Genomic DNA, 15,661 nt, shown 5'->3' with positions numbered 1-15,661 from the left:
GCAACTGATGCAGTGGGGCACCCATCTCTAAGTTGTTCATTCTTCCTGAACACACTATTTTAGTGCCCAGTTTGAGCAGTTTGGCTCAAAATGTAGCTAAAACCCAAGAGATACAGATAGAGTTAGTGCTGAGCCTGGCTGAAATCCCTCCATGGTTATACCCTAATGCCAGAAAGAGCAAGTCATGGGCAACTTCAGCTGGACACAACCCCTCAAATATGTCACCTAATAAAAGATGGTTGAACTGAGCCCAAATACATGAGACAGCTGTAAAAGCCTGTTATGATTTTTTTCCTAGTGCAAATGCACATCTTTGAGGAATTGAGACCCCCATCCTAAACCCCTGTCTCCTTCCTGGATGGATGATGTCTCAGCTTGAAACTTGGAGCTGCTTTCACTCTGTGGCTGTCCATGGCTGTGCCCTGGCTTCATGTAGCCTCTGCTCAGCTTTCAGAGTTGGAATCGAGGTCATTAAAATGGTCATTAAAATCTACTGACCTTCATAAAACCCCCAGACTAAACTCTAACAATGTTTTCAATAAAGGGTGAGGTGCTGCCTCTGAAGCCTTTTGTCTCGTGTACTGCACTCCAGATAATGGCACAAGAGATGCTTGTAAATGGGACCTTCATTAAACTCTATTAAAGGAGTCGCAGGAGCGAGGGCTGCACCTTTCAGCCTCATCATGGGAGAATGGCTGCAATAAAAGTTGTTAAACTAGGCTATGGAAAGCAGGTTTAAAGGCTGTCAGTGTTTTTATTATTTGGGTATGGATGGAAATATTTTCTTGACTGAAGAACACATGGTGAAGTCGTTAATTTGTTTTAGGTACCTGCGAGCCTCTGTGCATTGCACTGTTTAATTGCTTGCTCAGTTTTCAGTCTATATGAATAGTGCAAGAATAAATGCCCTGTGGAACCAAGCCTGAGGATGGACAACCACAACACAAAAGAGTTAGGCACAGTTTCTCCAAGGAACGGTAGCCAAGGTCTAGGGGGAAAAAACCTGCCAAAATCATCAGCTGAAGTAAGTAACTCAAGAAGGAGCTGGGCAGGTTTCCAGAGCTGCAGGGTATGAGGTAAAGCCATTAACAGGATTTTTGGTTTTAAGATAATGAGAGATTGGTTAGCGATTGGAATTTCCCAGACTCACAGGGCTTAGGAAATGCTAGAAACATGGATGTGGACGACTTGCCAGGGAGAAGTGGGCGCAAGGGCTGCTCTGTGCCCACCACCAGGCTCCCCTGCCTCAATGCTTGCCCAGTTCCTGGCAGGAAGAGGTGCCTCACAGGAGGGTCTGTACCGTGCCGGTGCTCCCCGTTTGGCCTGGCCCGTCTGCCCACTTTGCAGCCAAAGGCTGGTGGTCTGCACTCAGAGGAGGATGAAGTTACCTCCAAGCCAGGGAGTCTTTTGGGTATTTTTGATATATTCCCTATTCTTCCAGTTATTTGGACAAAGGAGCTTGTTCTTTTCAGGGCCAAAACTCACAAAACCCAGCTGGTGACCACAAGAGCACAATGAGGTGTCTGCTTGCAGATTGTAACTTCTGGGGTTTTAATGCCAAACTCTGTCCTTGAATTTGGAGAATCTGGAGAGAATTTTTTTTATTTTAAGGGTTTTCTAACAGAGTTGTGCTAAAAAGATGGAGGAACGCAATAAAGATGAATCAGCCACTGACTGTGGGGTCTAAGTCTGGGCAGACCCAGAGACAGGTTGGTGTGTGCTGGCACCCTGCTGAATAGACAGCAGGGCCTTGGATGATGGATTAATCATCTCATTGATCTTCTTAATTGTCTGTGCCCTTAGGTTCCTCCCACTTTTTTGCACTTTGGAGTCTAGAGCTGACCCTTTCAGATCTGACCCAGGGAGCTGCCATCCTGCTGTCCTTTTCTGTCTGGTGGCCCTGAGTGATGGGATCTGACACATTTGCCATGCCCACAGGGTGAGTCAGAATATCCTCTCAAAATCCTTTGATTGCTCTCTCCTTGTTCCTTTTTCTTGTAATATACATGAACTACACATAGCATAAATTAATAGAGCACATCAGCCTTAAAGAGGAGAGTCATCTTCAGATGGGCGTGCAAGATAGAGCTGGACCTTACCTAAAGCACCTTGTTACAATTTGGTTGTGCCAAAACTGGCACATAGCTAACGGCACATCTGGCTGTGCAAGGGTTAATGCAATCATAGGATACCTCTTTGCTTTATCTTATCTTCACAAGCATGTGATCAATGCAAATCTCTTGGCATGCTTTATGGTAACCACCAAGAGATCGAATAAATAGTAATAAAGTAACTAGCTTTCTAGAAAAAGAAGGTTTAACCACACTACCAACTGTATCTTCACAAACTCCACAGCACTTGAACCGATGTTCAAATCATGTTCAAACCCCAACTATGTGTAAATAATAAATAATTCTACACCTATGGGTTATTTTTCTGTCTTTGACTTGAAGAGTTTGCTTCATCTGGGGGCATGTCAGGGTTAAACAACACGTGCTGGAAAGATACTGGGAGTTTCAGTTACTACAAAGGGATGTTCAAATACTCAAATACTCGTATGCACTAACCCTTGTTAAATTAAAACTGTCTTAATCATGGGTTTGTTGCAAGAATTTTAATTCCTGCCTTGACCAGACCATAACACTTTAATGCCTTCTGAGAAACCCCCTGCTTGTTTCTTTTTTCCTCATCCTTCCTTGTAACAAGTAAATGCCTTACAGGAGCTTGGAAGCACACTGGTATATCCTTCCTGGTGTGGATAAAGATGGCTCATTAGCATCCACAAGACAACATCCCAAAGAACAAGGTTAAAAGCAATGAATTCTCCCCACTTGCAGTGATCCTATTCAGGAAGAAGATGATAAGAAATGGAAAGAAACAGTATATGATGTGAGCTATACTCTAAAGCAGTGGAGGACGATGTCAGTGGCTACATCACCAGTTAGGCATGTGGGTGGCTCAGCATGTTAGCTAGGTGGAAAGCCAGTGGCAATGAGTATCACTTGCTGGAGGGGAGTAGAGATTCCAGCCTGGAGACTGATCCCTCACAGTGTGGGTCCAGGTTCCTCCGTAACTCTTGAGGCTAAGAAAAATCTAAGGGCCAAGAAAAAGACAATTAGTTTTGGATGAAATGTGAAACTTGAACAATTCAAAGGGGGCTGATTTTAATTTTTTTTAAACCTATCAAGCAGTGGATTCCTGTTTTGAGGAGAAATGACTAAGCTTTGACATTCACTGCCTTGCCAGTCTGAGTTTCCCACGTTCACATACATGCTTTTCCTTGAAAAGAACCGTCCAAAGAAACAATGTACCTTTTGTTAAGAGGAGGCAGCTGAGTTCAATAATGCTGCTTTCAGACTCCTCCACGATAGTGGAAAATGCTTCATGACCTTTTGCTTTGCTGTCTGCCATCAGCTCAAGTTAGCCTGGGCTTTGCAGGCTGCGAGGTGACAGGATGGTCTAAGCCCTCTGAAGAGGTGTGATTGGATTCTAGAGTACATGTTGAGCAGGCTCCAGCTAAAAGCACAGGGAGATGCTGCCCTACAAAGTCTTGGCCTCAAAGGCTGAGGATGGCCGGGGAAGAGCTGCTGGGTGGGATGAGGAGACATGAAGTCTTATAGTCCAACACCTACTCAGAGCCACTCTCCTTGCCACTTGAGAGGACTAAACAGAGATGGAAAAGAGCTCTTTCAGTGTCTCTTCTGTCCCAATCTGTGCTTGGGCACACTTATTCTTGGCCACTTGCTTTTGTTTGCCTCAGCTTGGCATTAGATCATTCCCTGCCTTTTTCTGTCCAGCCCTCTTACATCTATTTCTGCTCTCCTTTAATTTAGCAAAATTATTTCTCTCCTCCTGCTTTCCCTCTTCTTTTTGGTGGTGCTGGTGAAGGGAAGGATATTTTTGACTTTCTGTTCTTTTTGGAGAATATCTGCTTCCTTTTTTTTTCTCACCATGCAAATCACATTACTGAGGCATATTAGTGAGGGGGCACACGAGTGCTAGAGAAGTAGGAAGCTTCTGAAAATGACACGCTGACTGCAATCTCTGTAACGGATTTTATCACAGGTGTGCTGTGTGGAATAGGCAAATAACACCTCAAAAGGATCACGTGATAGTTCGTTATAAGGATTTTGAATTGCTGCAGAGCCTTGGTGTACATTACTGGTTTGCTTTAGGAAATCAGTTGTAAAATCTCTTAGACAGAACATCTGGATGAAGATGATAAAGTAACAGGGGGAGTCTCATTTGACTTGCACATAATGGTGACTGAGATTTAACCTGGGTAGAAAGTAACTGCCCATCTGCCTATCAATCCTGAGCCACCTTCACGGTGTATTAAGGTGTACTGAAGAGAAACGATGATTAAAAAAACATAAGGCTAATAGGCTTTGGCCTGCTTTTAACAAGTTAAAGCACCTGAATCTTTCAACTGCTTTGTAAGTTACTGAGCTGCATTTATAGACACGTTCTGCTTATATTTTGTAATTCCAAGTACTGGATTAGTGACATAAGAAACTAGTTTAAAATGATAACTTGGCCTTTGGCAATGTGAAGCTTTTCTCTAACTAAATAATTCATCTCTTCCTTTTGCATGTTGATAAAAATTCACAGTTGATGAATTAAAAAGTAGAGGAGGAAGGATACTGTGTTGCATTATAAAACTTAAGAGTTTGGAGCTATAATATCACATGCTAAAAACCCGAATAAGAGAATTTATACTACTCAGCGTCCAGTGCACAGGCAGCATTAATGGCAGACAATGCTTAGGTATGCATGCTGCAGGTCACAGCTTGTCTCCTTTGTATAGTGGCATTGGGTCTTGAGCTATGTTTATCCAGATCCTGTGTATTTTAAGATCTTCTGCTTCCAAACTATCCTGCATGCAAAAGGCCAGACCCTACGGTAGCTCCTTGGCCTACTGGGACTACCTGCAGGAGAGAGAAGTGATTCAGCAGAGTTATGAGATTTTTATTCTGAGCTAGCATTATGGAAGAGGAGAGCTTTGAGTTCTCAAATGCACCACCACAAAGAGGGAAACCTGCTGTTTCATGGGCATGGAGACTTTCTTGAGCTAAACAGCAGAATGAAGTGACTTTAAAATGTCAGAATAAGGGAGAATTGGTGACTTAAACCTCCATGGCGCTTTCAGTGACTGCCCCAACTTCACTGCCCCATCAACCTGTGCCTGTCCAGCACTCAGCTCTGACCTTTGCAGCTAATTTAGGAAATCACAGCAAACTGGCATTTCTCCCTGTCAGAACCTACATTAGCAGGAGCTGAAAATGATATCTGTGTTCTTCAAATGAGATGATAACACCAGAGATGATGCCTCGGAGAGAGGCTGCGGTGCTCTACCCCATCATGCACTGGGTTGGCCTGGTCTCCAGCAAGCATGAACCACAAGGCAGGGGCCTCTTTCTCTGTTTGCTCTTCCTAATGATTGCTGCTCTCAGGTGTCAGTTTACAGCTAGTTTGCCGTGCCACCTCACCTCAGGCACGCTTTGGCTGCCTGTATGCCCAGCATTTGTACCATTAAGTCTGTGCTAAACATAAACACAGTCATTAAGCCAGGGTCTTATACATTGATGAATGTAAGGTCTTGCTCTCTTGGAACCATGCCTCATCAGAAGTGGGTCATGTCAGGAAGCTGAGGGACTGAGGAGGACTATAGCAGATGTATCTCTTCTATGATTTTGCTGGTTTGGGGCACATTATATGACATTGGTTCTTCCCTCTGGGATGCTTTGGCCCTTTCTGAAATCTAAGTCACTTTGTACCAGCATTATAGCTCCATATAGGTAGTTTATTATCAGTGTATCTGCTGCTATTTTGTAAGTTCCCTACCTAATGATAAGTTTGCAGTAATCTGCAATAGCAGACACCTGCTTGGAGTGCTGTTCTGTTGATTACTACTAAAAGATTGGCTGTTGCTATATGATTGATGGCTGCTTTTGTTGGCTGCTGCCATACCACTGATTGATACTCTATTATTGATTGCTGATGGAAACGGTTGGACTCGAGGATCTTAAAGGTCTCTTCCAACCAAAATGATTCTATAATTCTGTGACTTTTACTAAAGGGATGCAGGGAGCTACTCAGTCCTTTCACTGTGACTGCAGGGAAAGAGGACATGGAGTTTCAGTGTTCCATGTTCACCCTCCATACAGTGAGGAACACCAAGGGGGTTGGGGACAGCAGGAAGTAGGAGCGACCTCCAGACTAATTTCAGATAATTCAGATGGGGAACAGAAAAAAAAACAAGGATTGTTTTGGTGCATCAAACTTTCACTGCACTTTCTGCTGCTGAGTGCAGAGCTTGCAGGATTTTCATGAACAATTTTGGTCTTTGCCATGAGCCAGAAGCAGTACATTAGGCTGTCAGAGTCCTGGGCTGACAGAACCTCAGCTAGGTGGAAGGAAGGGGCAGGAGGAGAGCAGCTGGTGGGGTCAGTGGCTTGGATGAACGATCATGAGCTGTATGGGCCAGCAGAGACATCTCAGTATCCTTGCCCCTGCTAAATCTGTCCCTCCACTACCCTTCTCTGAACTGCTTGAGCAGGAGCAGAGAATGAGGCAATATTAAAGCTGTTACTCAAACTTATTTATAATTGTCAATTTGGAAACTATAGTAGGTGACCCTACAGATGTCAAACTAGTCCAAGCTGAAATGCAGATGTTGAGGTACAAATGGCATGGAGCATGATTTCATCATGATGACAGCAAGAATATCTGGGACACCATTCCTCTTATCACTCATCCATACAACACGTTTTCCTAACCAAGTAATGTTGTCCTTGGACTTTGTCCAAACCACTGTCTGTAAGCAATGCTGTCACATTTCTCAGAGAGCCCGTCCAGAGACGTTAATATAAAATACACATTGAATGATTTGAACTCAAAAGGCTGTTGTTAAGAATGCATTTTGCATCAAGTCCTGGTATAAAAAGGACTTCTTTTTGTTCATATTTGTGAGATGTATTTAGATCACAGGTGCTCAGTGAATGTTTCCATTTTCAGTAAGAGGTTCCAGGGGTTTCAAAATGTTGGCTTGTGCTAGAAGGAACTTACTTGTGTGCATTTAAAAAGGAAATAAGCTCATGGAATTAGCATTCAGGGAATATACATGTTTCAGAGCAGCCCCTGTGCCACTGTTTGACAACGTTAACCAGCTTCAATTCACCCTGAATGCATGCCTGGGGTAGGGAAGGAGTTTATTTTCTGCCTGTTCCTAATGAGTATGCTAAAGCACGGCGTTGGAGGGCTGAAGCCAACGTGACCACAATGGCTGTGACAAGGTGTGGCCTTTAGAAGCAGAGATGTGTCTCTGAGCCTACTTGCCCTGTGTGAGGATGGGTTTGTGTTGCATTGGCCTTGCAGCGAGTCTGTGAGCTCAACGTGCCTCCTCTGCTGAGCCTCTCCTGGCTTGAGGATGTGGTTTTTATTAGGGATAATTTTATTGCTGTGGCCATGCCTGGTAGATCTTCTAAGACGTGGTCAAAATCTGAGATGCTTTTACATTTCCAACCAGCAGTACACTTACTGCAATCTGTTTCTCCTTGAACAGGATCAGGCTATGGGTGTAGCGTGGAGGACGCAGAATTTTTCTGCATGCAATCATGCCAGATGTTCAGACTAATGATGCTGTGAGTAATGTTAAGGATATCTGTTTGGTTTTCTAAAGTAGCTCTTCATATGCTTTGCATTTTGTTAAAAGTTAGGGAACAGATAGTCATGAAAAAGTGATTCAAGTTTTGTAACGCCGTCCTCACCTTCATCCTGAAGAATGCTGAAACTCTTCCTCAAAAAGAGCACTTAAAATACAAGCTGAACTTTTTCTAATCTAGAGGTTCTCTATAACAAATACATTTTCAAACCACTCTTCTGGATTCAATAAATATCTTCTCCATTCTAATTCTCATAGGAATGTTAATAGACGTGATAATGTACAATAGCCAACAAAGCACACTTGCTTGTTTTTTTCAGTGTCCCACCACTGCTTACTACAGGAAAAAGTGCTGCCCCATCCTTTTGACGTACACCTTTCAAATACTTCAAAGTATTTACAAGTATAAGAGGAGATTGAGGGGGGACCTCATTAATACTTACAGGTATTTGAAAGGTGTATGTCAACAGGATGGGGCGACACCTTTTTCTGTAGTGGCTAGAGATAAGGGGTAATGGACAAAAGCTGGAACACAAAAAGTTCCACTTAAGGAAAAACGTCTTTCCTGTTCAGGTGAGGGAGCCTTGGCACAGACTGCCCAGGGAGGGTGTGGAGTCTCCTTCTCTAGAGGTTTTCAAAACCTGCCTGGACACATTCCTGTGAGACCTGATCTAGGTGGACCTGCTTCAGCAGTGGGGATTGGACTAGATCTTGAGAGGTCTCTTCCAATCCCTACCATTCTGCAATTCTGTTAAGTATTAATGAGGTCCTCCCTCAGTCTCCTCCTCTGCAGGCTGAACAGTCCCAGATCCTGCAGCCTTTCCTCATAAGAAAGATGCTCCAGTTATTTTCTTAATAATAATCTTAAATGACTGTGTACTCACTGACTAGCTACAGATATAAACAGAATTAGACCCAAATCAGCATTGTAAGAGGTAGTTAAAGTCACTACTGCTGATGTGACTAATGCTATTAAAGTATTAGTGAGAGGTCAGGACTCGTTCCGACTGGCAGCTCCATTCATTCACCGAAACAGTGCCTTTTCATAAAAACTGAGGAGTGACAAAGTGCCTTCATAACTGTGGGAAGAGATGAAAAATACCTTAACAGGCTTCCAGAGGGAACGAATGACACACAACAGCGGTGCATGCATGGCAATGAGAGCAGTCACTGGTGCTGCTGTTAGCTACACAAAGCCACATTACTCTTCAGCATTTTACTAATTAAAGTGAAATGCATGTTAAGAAGCTCTGCAAGCATTTGCTGAATTTCTGAGCAGTGAAATAACAGTGCCAGTCCTTGTGAGACAGGCAAAAGCACAGCTGCTGCTTTCATTTCCCTGGGGAAGCGATGGGCCTGAAAGAGAGTGAGAGATCCACAGCCCGGGGAAAATTCTGCCCTGAATAGTTCCAATTTATAGAGATGTTATTGGTTCCAATATGCTCTGCAATGAAGTGTCATTAAAAGCAAAACCCAAACCCCTTCCTTCTGAACTGAAAGGAAACAGAAAAGTTTCACTCATTTTTCTTCCTTTCTTTCAAAATCTACCAGGATTTTGCATCCCCCCTCTCCTAGCTGCCCTCCCAGCCAGGCCAGGCCCTGGCCATGGTCATACCCTGTGGGCCTGTGAAACGTGAACTGAAGCACAACAGACATCTCCTGAAACAAAGAATAAAACCAAACTCAACAGAAAGGTACCTTAAATAGCATGACGTGAAATACAATTTACAAGGATAATCAAACAAAAGGTTTAAAATGGGGCTTACCTTAGGCTTTCCCTTAAATAACACAGGTTTTAATGATAAAGATAACAGTATTGTACTGCACATAAATCTGAGGGGAGAAAGTTTCCCCACTCAAGTAATCTAGAAAGTGTAGGGTGCAGTTGCCACTTAACTGTAACAAAACAAATTCTACTGGCAATAAAAGCAGTGGTGCTGAAGGCATTTCCATGTAAAAACCATGTTTACTAACTGACTTATTAATATGTCAATTCTTTATTGCATTTAGTATTTCATCATATGTTTACAAGACCCAGATATTTATATTTTGAGGCGGATTTCCCCTTAGCGGGGGCGTCTGTGTGTACGGGCGTGTACATGCATCTTTCCCAGACAGGGATAACATTCTCAACCTTCTCCTCCCTATTCCCTTCTCTCCAAACAGGAATTGCATCTTCAGCCTCTTTGTTTTCACGTACATAGTTATCACAACAATATTAACAAACCTTTGAAAAACGTCTTCCGGTCTCTCTTGCCATAAAGAGTTTCAAAGCTGGCCAAGCTTTGAGACTTATGGGATGCTTTTGATCCTCTGGTAAAGATTTTTCCTGTAGGACTGATAGAGTAGACAATGACCTCTAGAAAGTGAACCCTTTAAAACATTAATGGTTGTATTTAACAAGATCAAATTAATTTGCCTCCTTCACTCCAAATACACTGCTCCCAGCCTGAGCAACTGCGGGATTAAAAGAAGGAGCAGGAGTGAAGTATTGCAATTCCTCCAGATTTTTAGAAGAGCTCTCCCTTGACTTTTTCCTGTTCAGTAACCCTCAAATTAATATCATCAGAGTATCAGTAATGATGCACACTGCCTGCCCAAGCTTAACTAAATCATACATTCAATTCATCAAGTATTGCAGTGTTCCCAATGCACTACAAGGTATCTATTCTTTAGCAGATAAAGGGAAATTACAGCCTCACGGGACAAGCCAAACACCAGCCAATTAAATTACAAAATAAGCCTTTATAACCATCCTGGGTATTAAATATACCCTAACACAGATACCTTGCTAAAACAAAGGCTATTTTTCCTCTTCCTTTATAGAGAACTGATTTTCTCATGCCTAGATCTCTCCTCCAGCTTCACCTTTGAAAGGCCTCAGCAAAACTGATTATGAAGGATCTCTAGCTAAGCATTAGTAACACTTTTGCCTCTCCACCAAAAAGGCATCTCCACATACTGAGGCCATCCCAAGGGATTCTGGGCAACAGTGCAGCAGGACAGCCTCATCGGTCATGCAGAGGAGACACAGCAGTAGTTCCCTCCTTGGAAACGCTAGCTGTTGGATTCTTAAGACTGTTTTGACCCTTTTCCCTTACTTTTCACAGGCAGAACTGAACAAATCTAGTTTTGTTTTGCTTTCCTTCTTAACAACCACTTTCTCTACATCTGACAACTCTGAGCCCTGGTGCCTGATCAGATAGTGAATGTTTACACACGACAGTCAGCATTTCCAAACTGCTCCATTGTTCCCAGTGTCCAGTGGTGAAGTCCCAGTGCCCATCAGGACAAGAAAGCAACAGCAGAGGAAGGAAGGGTTTCCTGCCTGACAAGAGCAGTCCTGTTTAAATCAGAGATGGGGTTAACTACCCCTTCAAACACATGCACACAGAACACTGAAACAGATTGCCCAGCTCTGCCTTGCATAATACTATCAAATCCCAGCAAACTGTGTTTAATAAAACACAGGGTGAGACGATAGCGTAGTACTGGCAACATGGCAGGCAGAGGAATGATCACAAACTGTCCTTTATTTATTTGTCCCCCTGGAAAAAACATTCACTCCGTTGCCATCCTGCTATTTCCCTCTGCCCTGCTGCAATTCTTTGTATGCATCAAGTTGGTTGAGAGATTTGGGGTGAAATTTTACAGCCTGGCTGTCATGCAGATTTGGGTCGCTTTGCTGATTAGAGAACAGTATGTATTTTATTAAGAACTGTGTTTATCCTCAGTTTTAGGGTTTACATCTTCAGCAGGAGTGGGTTTCTTCTTTGAATTCCTGCACCGTGACATCAGTGATTCTTAGGCACTTGACAGCATGGTAGATGTGAAGATCTGCTGCAAAATCTGAGGGATCTCTTTGGTATCCATGGCAATAAAAGACCGACCTGCTGGTAGCGTCCTCTGCAGCCTAAGGAGCAGAACCAGGGACAAGACACAATTACCATTTCATATTCCCTACCACAAGCTGAGGTTCCTTAAGAATGGCAGTTTTTTCCTTTCAAATACCTTCCCGATCCACGATGTTCACCTGGCTGTCACCATGCAATCAAAGGCTTGGGAAGGCAGCAGTGCGAGGAAACACTGAGAGCAGCTAAGACACAGAGGTCCTTTCAGCAAGACAATCAAGACTTTTCTAAAGATTTCTATACATATTCCCTTTCTGCTGTGCAAAATCTCCATTTTGATCAAGGTACCAATGACCTCACAAGATATTACCACAGTTGGTTTTCTGAGGGCAGAGATTTTCTCTAGAAATGAAGATACTTACTTTATACAGATAACCATGAACCCAAAACTCTTTCAGTTCAACACCTCCAGTGATTCTAAATGTGCCCCTTGTATTTCCACCTTGAGATCACAGCAGGTTAGATGGCAAGATACTTTCCTGCCAATGTTAGCTTGACACATTTTTATTCACAGTTTAACCCCCCTTAAAAAAGCTAAACAAGAGCACATTACAAACTCCATCTCCCTCGTGCCCACTCAGCAGGCTTGGAATTTCTTTTTCTCGCTGCTCTTTACAGGAGTTTACGTTCCACACCATTTCACCAATGCTACGTTATGGCTCACTTTTAAAGTGAGTTTTTAAAAACAGCTGCAGCAGAGAACTCCCTTCTCCTTCCCCCACAGCAGTTACAGGAAGGCTTTGTCTAATTCTGCACTTCCACATACACAGAAATGCATTTCAGTGACAGCATTGTGTGCATTTTCCATACCCAGAGAACTAGGCAATTATAAGATCTCTTACACAGCAGGATATGGTAAATGCCTTTTTTCCCTCCTTTTAATTCCTAAAAGTAAAAGGACTTTCTTTAATTACAATCTTTCAGAACAAATTCTCTTCTCATGCATAATGCAGCTCTGATGTACAGACCTGCAAACATGACCAATGGTGGCTATGCAGCTGTATCTTTCAACCCTTTTCTGACTAAAACTATGTACTGAGAGCCAAGTCCCTTTATGCTTTCTCTCATTCTGCTCTAGTTAAAGGCTTGAACCGAAGCACAAAAGGCACTGTTGGTATTTGTGGCTATACCAGCTTTTTGTTGCATGTACTGGTCCTCAGAGGATGTGGAACCAAGGGACACCTGGGACAGAATTCCCTTCTTTTCCTGTGCCCAAACAACTTCAAGTGAAATGATGCAGTAGCACTAAAACCAGGCATATTGGCTCAGACTCTCCAGAAAATTTACTTTTCTAACACAAAGGTAGTATCTCAGTCATTTTTTTTGGCAGTTTTGAAGATGATTAAATTCCACCTCTCTTGCTTTAATCAGTTTTCTGAGGCCCACGTACATCCAAACTGCATGCTGATCAGTGGCAAAGGCACCAGATCTCCATTGTGATACAACCTATGGGGAGAGTGCCCGTGCTCCAGCGGGAGGATGGCTTCAGCTGCTCTCTTTAGGTGGGCAGAGAACTCTGAACTAGCTGGGTGTAAGTGATGTGTGCAAGGATCCACAAATCAGTCTTCTCCTGACACGTCAGAAGCTACTGCTTCTTGCTAGTAGATACAACAACCAACCAACAGAAAAATGGATGAAAATTTGAACATGAGCCAGCAATGACTGCTTGCAGCCCAGAAAGGGCTGCATCCAAAGCAACATTGTCATTGGGTAGAGGGAGGGGAGAGTTCCACTCTGGTGAGATCCTATCTGCAGTGCCGTGTCAAAACGAGAAGGTCATGGGGCTACTGGAGTTGGTCCACAGAAATGGTCAGAGGATGGAATATCTTTCCTATGAAAAAAGGCTGAGAGAGTTCAGCCTGGAGATGAGAAGGCATTGGGGAGACCTTATTGCAGCCTTTCAATACATATAGGGAGCTCATAAGAAGGAGAGAAAGAGGTTTTGTCTCAAGGTGTGTAGTAACAGGGTAACAGTTTTAAACTGAAAAAGGGTAGGCTTGGATTGAACATAAGGAAGAAGTTCACTGTTTGGTGCTGAGATGCTGACACCGGTTGCTCAGAGATGCTGTGGATGCCTCATCCCTAAGTGTTCAAGGCCAGGTTGGGTGGGTCTTTGAGTACCCTGGTCTAGTGGAAGGTGTCCCTGCCCATGTCAGGCAAGGTTGGAACTTGATGATCTTTAAAGGTCCCTTCCAACGTAAACCAGTCTATGACTTTATTGAACTATGATGAAAACCTTAGTGCAGAACACCAACATGGGCAACTACACCTAACTTCACTGCAATAAAAGCACAGTTTAGATTTATGATGATTGCAAACTTTGTTTGCAATCATCAAAGTTTGAGTGTAACCCAAATACACTTACCTATCTGCCTGGTCTCCTAAGGATCCGATAAATATGGCAAAAGCATTGACTTGGGCATTGGTGGTCAAGACCTGGGCAAACCTTGATGGCTGAATACCGTATCGCTCGAGGTTTGCGTCGCTCAAGACGATAACGAAATACTCGTCAGCCTCTTCCTTGGCGATTTCCCGGATGGCATGCTCTGTCCCTTCCAAGGTATGGTCTCCGCTCATGCAGAACTGAGCATGAGCATGCATGATCTGTGTGCACAGCAAAACCAAAGGGAAAGATGTAAGATGACTTGAGGAATAAATGTTCCTTTCAGCTGGCACAGGAGGGAGGGAGTATTCAGTTATGCTATGGTAGGGGACGCTTCAGAAATGTGGACAGTGCTCCAGATACTACAGGTTTATATAATACGTTGTATTTGAAGACAGGCATCACTTCTTAAAAAACACAGTGAGTCGAGCAATCAAAATCCATGCAGGGATGTAATTAGACTGAATCTTATGGAAGGTAAAATACTTTGATCAGCTGCAGCTCGAGTAGCTACATTCCTGTGTATTTAAGGAAGAAAACAGGGCTTAGTTTCCTCACTAACACTGTGACTTCACTCCTGACTGTTTATAATTCTCACTACGCTTCCAAACCCTAGTAGTGTCACAGTTATTAGCAAATATCTGACTCCTGGCAGTGGGCAGCAAGGTCTAGAGATGCTGAAACATTTTCTTTGAGCTTTTATGAAATAAATTCACTGTTTTCATTGATGAAGCTGTTTCCTATGCAGAAGGCAAGGGATTTTAGCTCTTAGAAAATCTGGTCCTTCTAACCTAAGCAGCTGTTGATCTTTCAAAAATGCTTTTTGAAGGAAGCTCAAATACATGGTTCTAACCTATCAAGCTGCCAACCCAGGTAAATCCTAAAATATACTCCATTTTTACTCATCGTGCTACAGTCAAATCTTGGTGATTTCTCACTTTTTTGCACTCACTTTGCAATTGTGATTTAACATGTTTTCCATCCAGCATTGACACTTTTTTCCCACTGCCACTGTGACACACAACTTATTAAAGGTACCAGGGTAAACCAACAACCTAAGATCATAGAATTATAGAATGGTAGGGGTTGGAAGGGACCTTTAGAGATCATCAAGTCCAACCCCCCTGCAGAAGCAGGGTCATCTAGATCAGGTCACATAGGAACATGTCCAGGTGGATCTTGAAGACCTCCAAGGAAGGAGACCCCACAACCCCTCTGGGCAGCCTGTGCCAGGGCTCCCTCACCTGAACAGTGAAATTGTTTTTTCTTATGTTTAAGTGGAATTTTTTGTGTTCCAGCTTCATCCCATTACCCCTTGTCCTGTTGCTAGCTACTATAGAAAAAAGGGATGTCCCAGCCTCCTGACACCCACCCTTTAGATATTTGTAAATGTTAATAAGATCACCCCTCAATCTCTTCTTCTCCAGACTAAACAGCCCCAGTTCCCGCAGCCTTTCCTTGTATGAAAGATGTTCCAGTCCCCTGATCATCTTGGTAAGATCCCTCTACAATTTACATTAGCCACTTATATGCTAATAGTATCATCACAGAACTTCAGCAGAGATATCTATATCTATATTGCGACTTGATCCAGGTGACCCTGCTTCTGCGGGAGGGGTGGACTAGATGATCTCTAAAGGTCCCTTCCAACCCCTACCATTCTATGATTCTATGATATCTCTGTATGATGCATGGAACTTTCTG

General features: G+C 43.2%; 1 protein-coding gene and 1 long non-coding RNA gene across 3 annotated transcripts in view; one reads left to right on the top strand and one right to left on the bottom strand.

Moving 5' to 3' along the window:
* The first annotated feature begins 1,764 nt into the window (after positions 1-1,764).
* On the top strand, positions 1,765-9,448 carry LOC133625315 (uncharacterized). The gene is made up of 3 exons (XR_009818632.1): positions 1,765-1,939; positions 7,565-7,643; positions 9,215-9,448. It is a non-coding gene; the product is annotated as an uncharacterized LOC133625315 (long non-coding RNA).
* Positions 9,449-9,641: 193 nt separating this feature from the next.
* Positions 9,642-15,661, bottom strand: part of VWA8 (von Willebrand factor A domain containing 8) — a 182,687-nt gene continuing 176,667 nt past the window's right edge. For both annotated transcript variants that reach the window (XM_061995180.1, XM_061995190.1), the window contains exons 44-45: positions 13,940-14,178; positions 9,642-11,576 (exon numbers count right to left, since the gene is read on the bottom strand). In XM_061995180.1, the coding sequence (XP_061851164.1) occupies positions 11,468-11,576; positions 13,940-14,178 (348 nt within the window). In that variant the 3' untranslated portion in view covers positions 9,642-11,467. The remainder of the gene's footprint in view (positions 11,577-13,939; positions 14,179-15,661) is intronic.

Source organism: Colius striatus, chromosome 1 (genome assembly GCF_028858725.1).
Source record: "Colius striatus isolate bColStr4 chromosome 1, bColStr4.1.hap1, whole genome shotgun sequence".
Classification (NCBI taxonomy): domain Eukaryota; kingdom Metazoa; phylum Chordata; class Aves; order Coliiformes; family Coliidae; genus Colius; species Colius striatus.
This window is presented reverse-complemented; position numbering and strand designations above follow the sequence as displayed.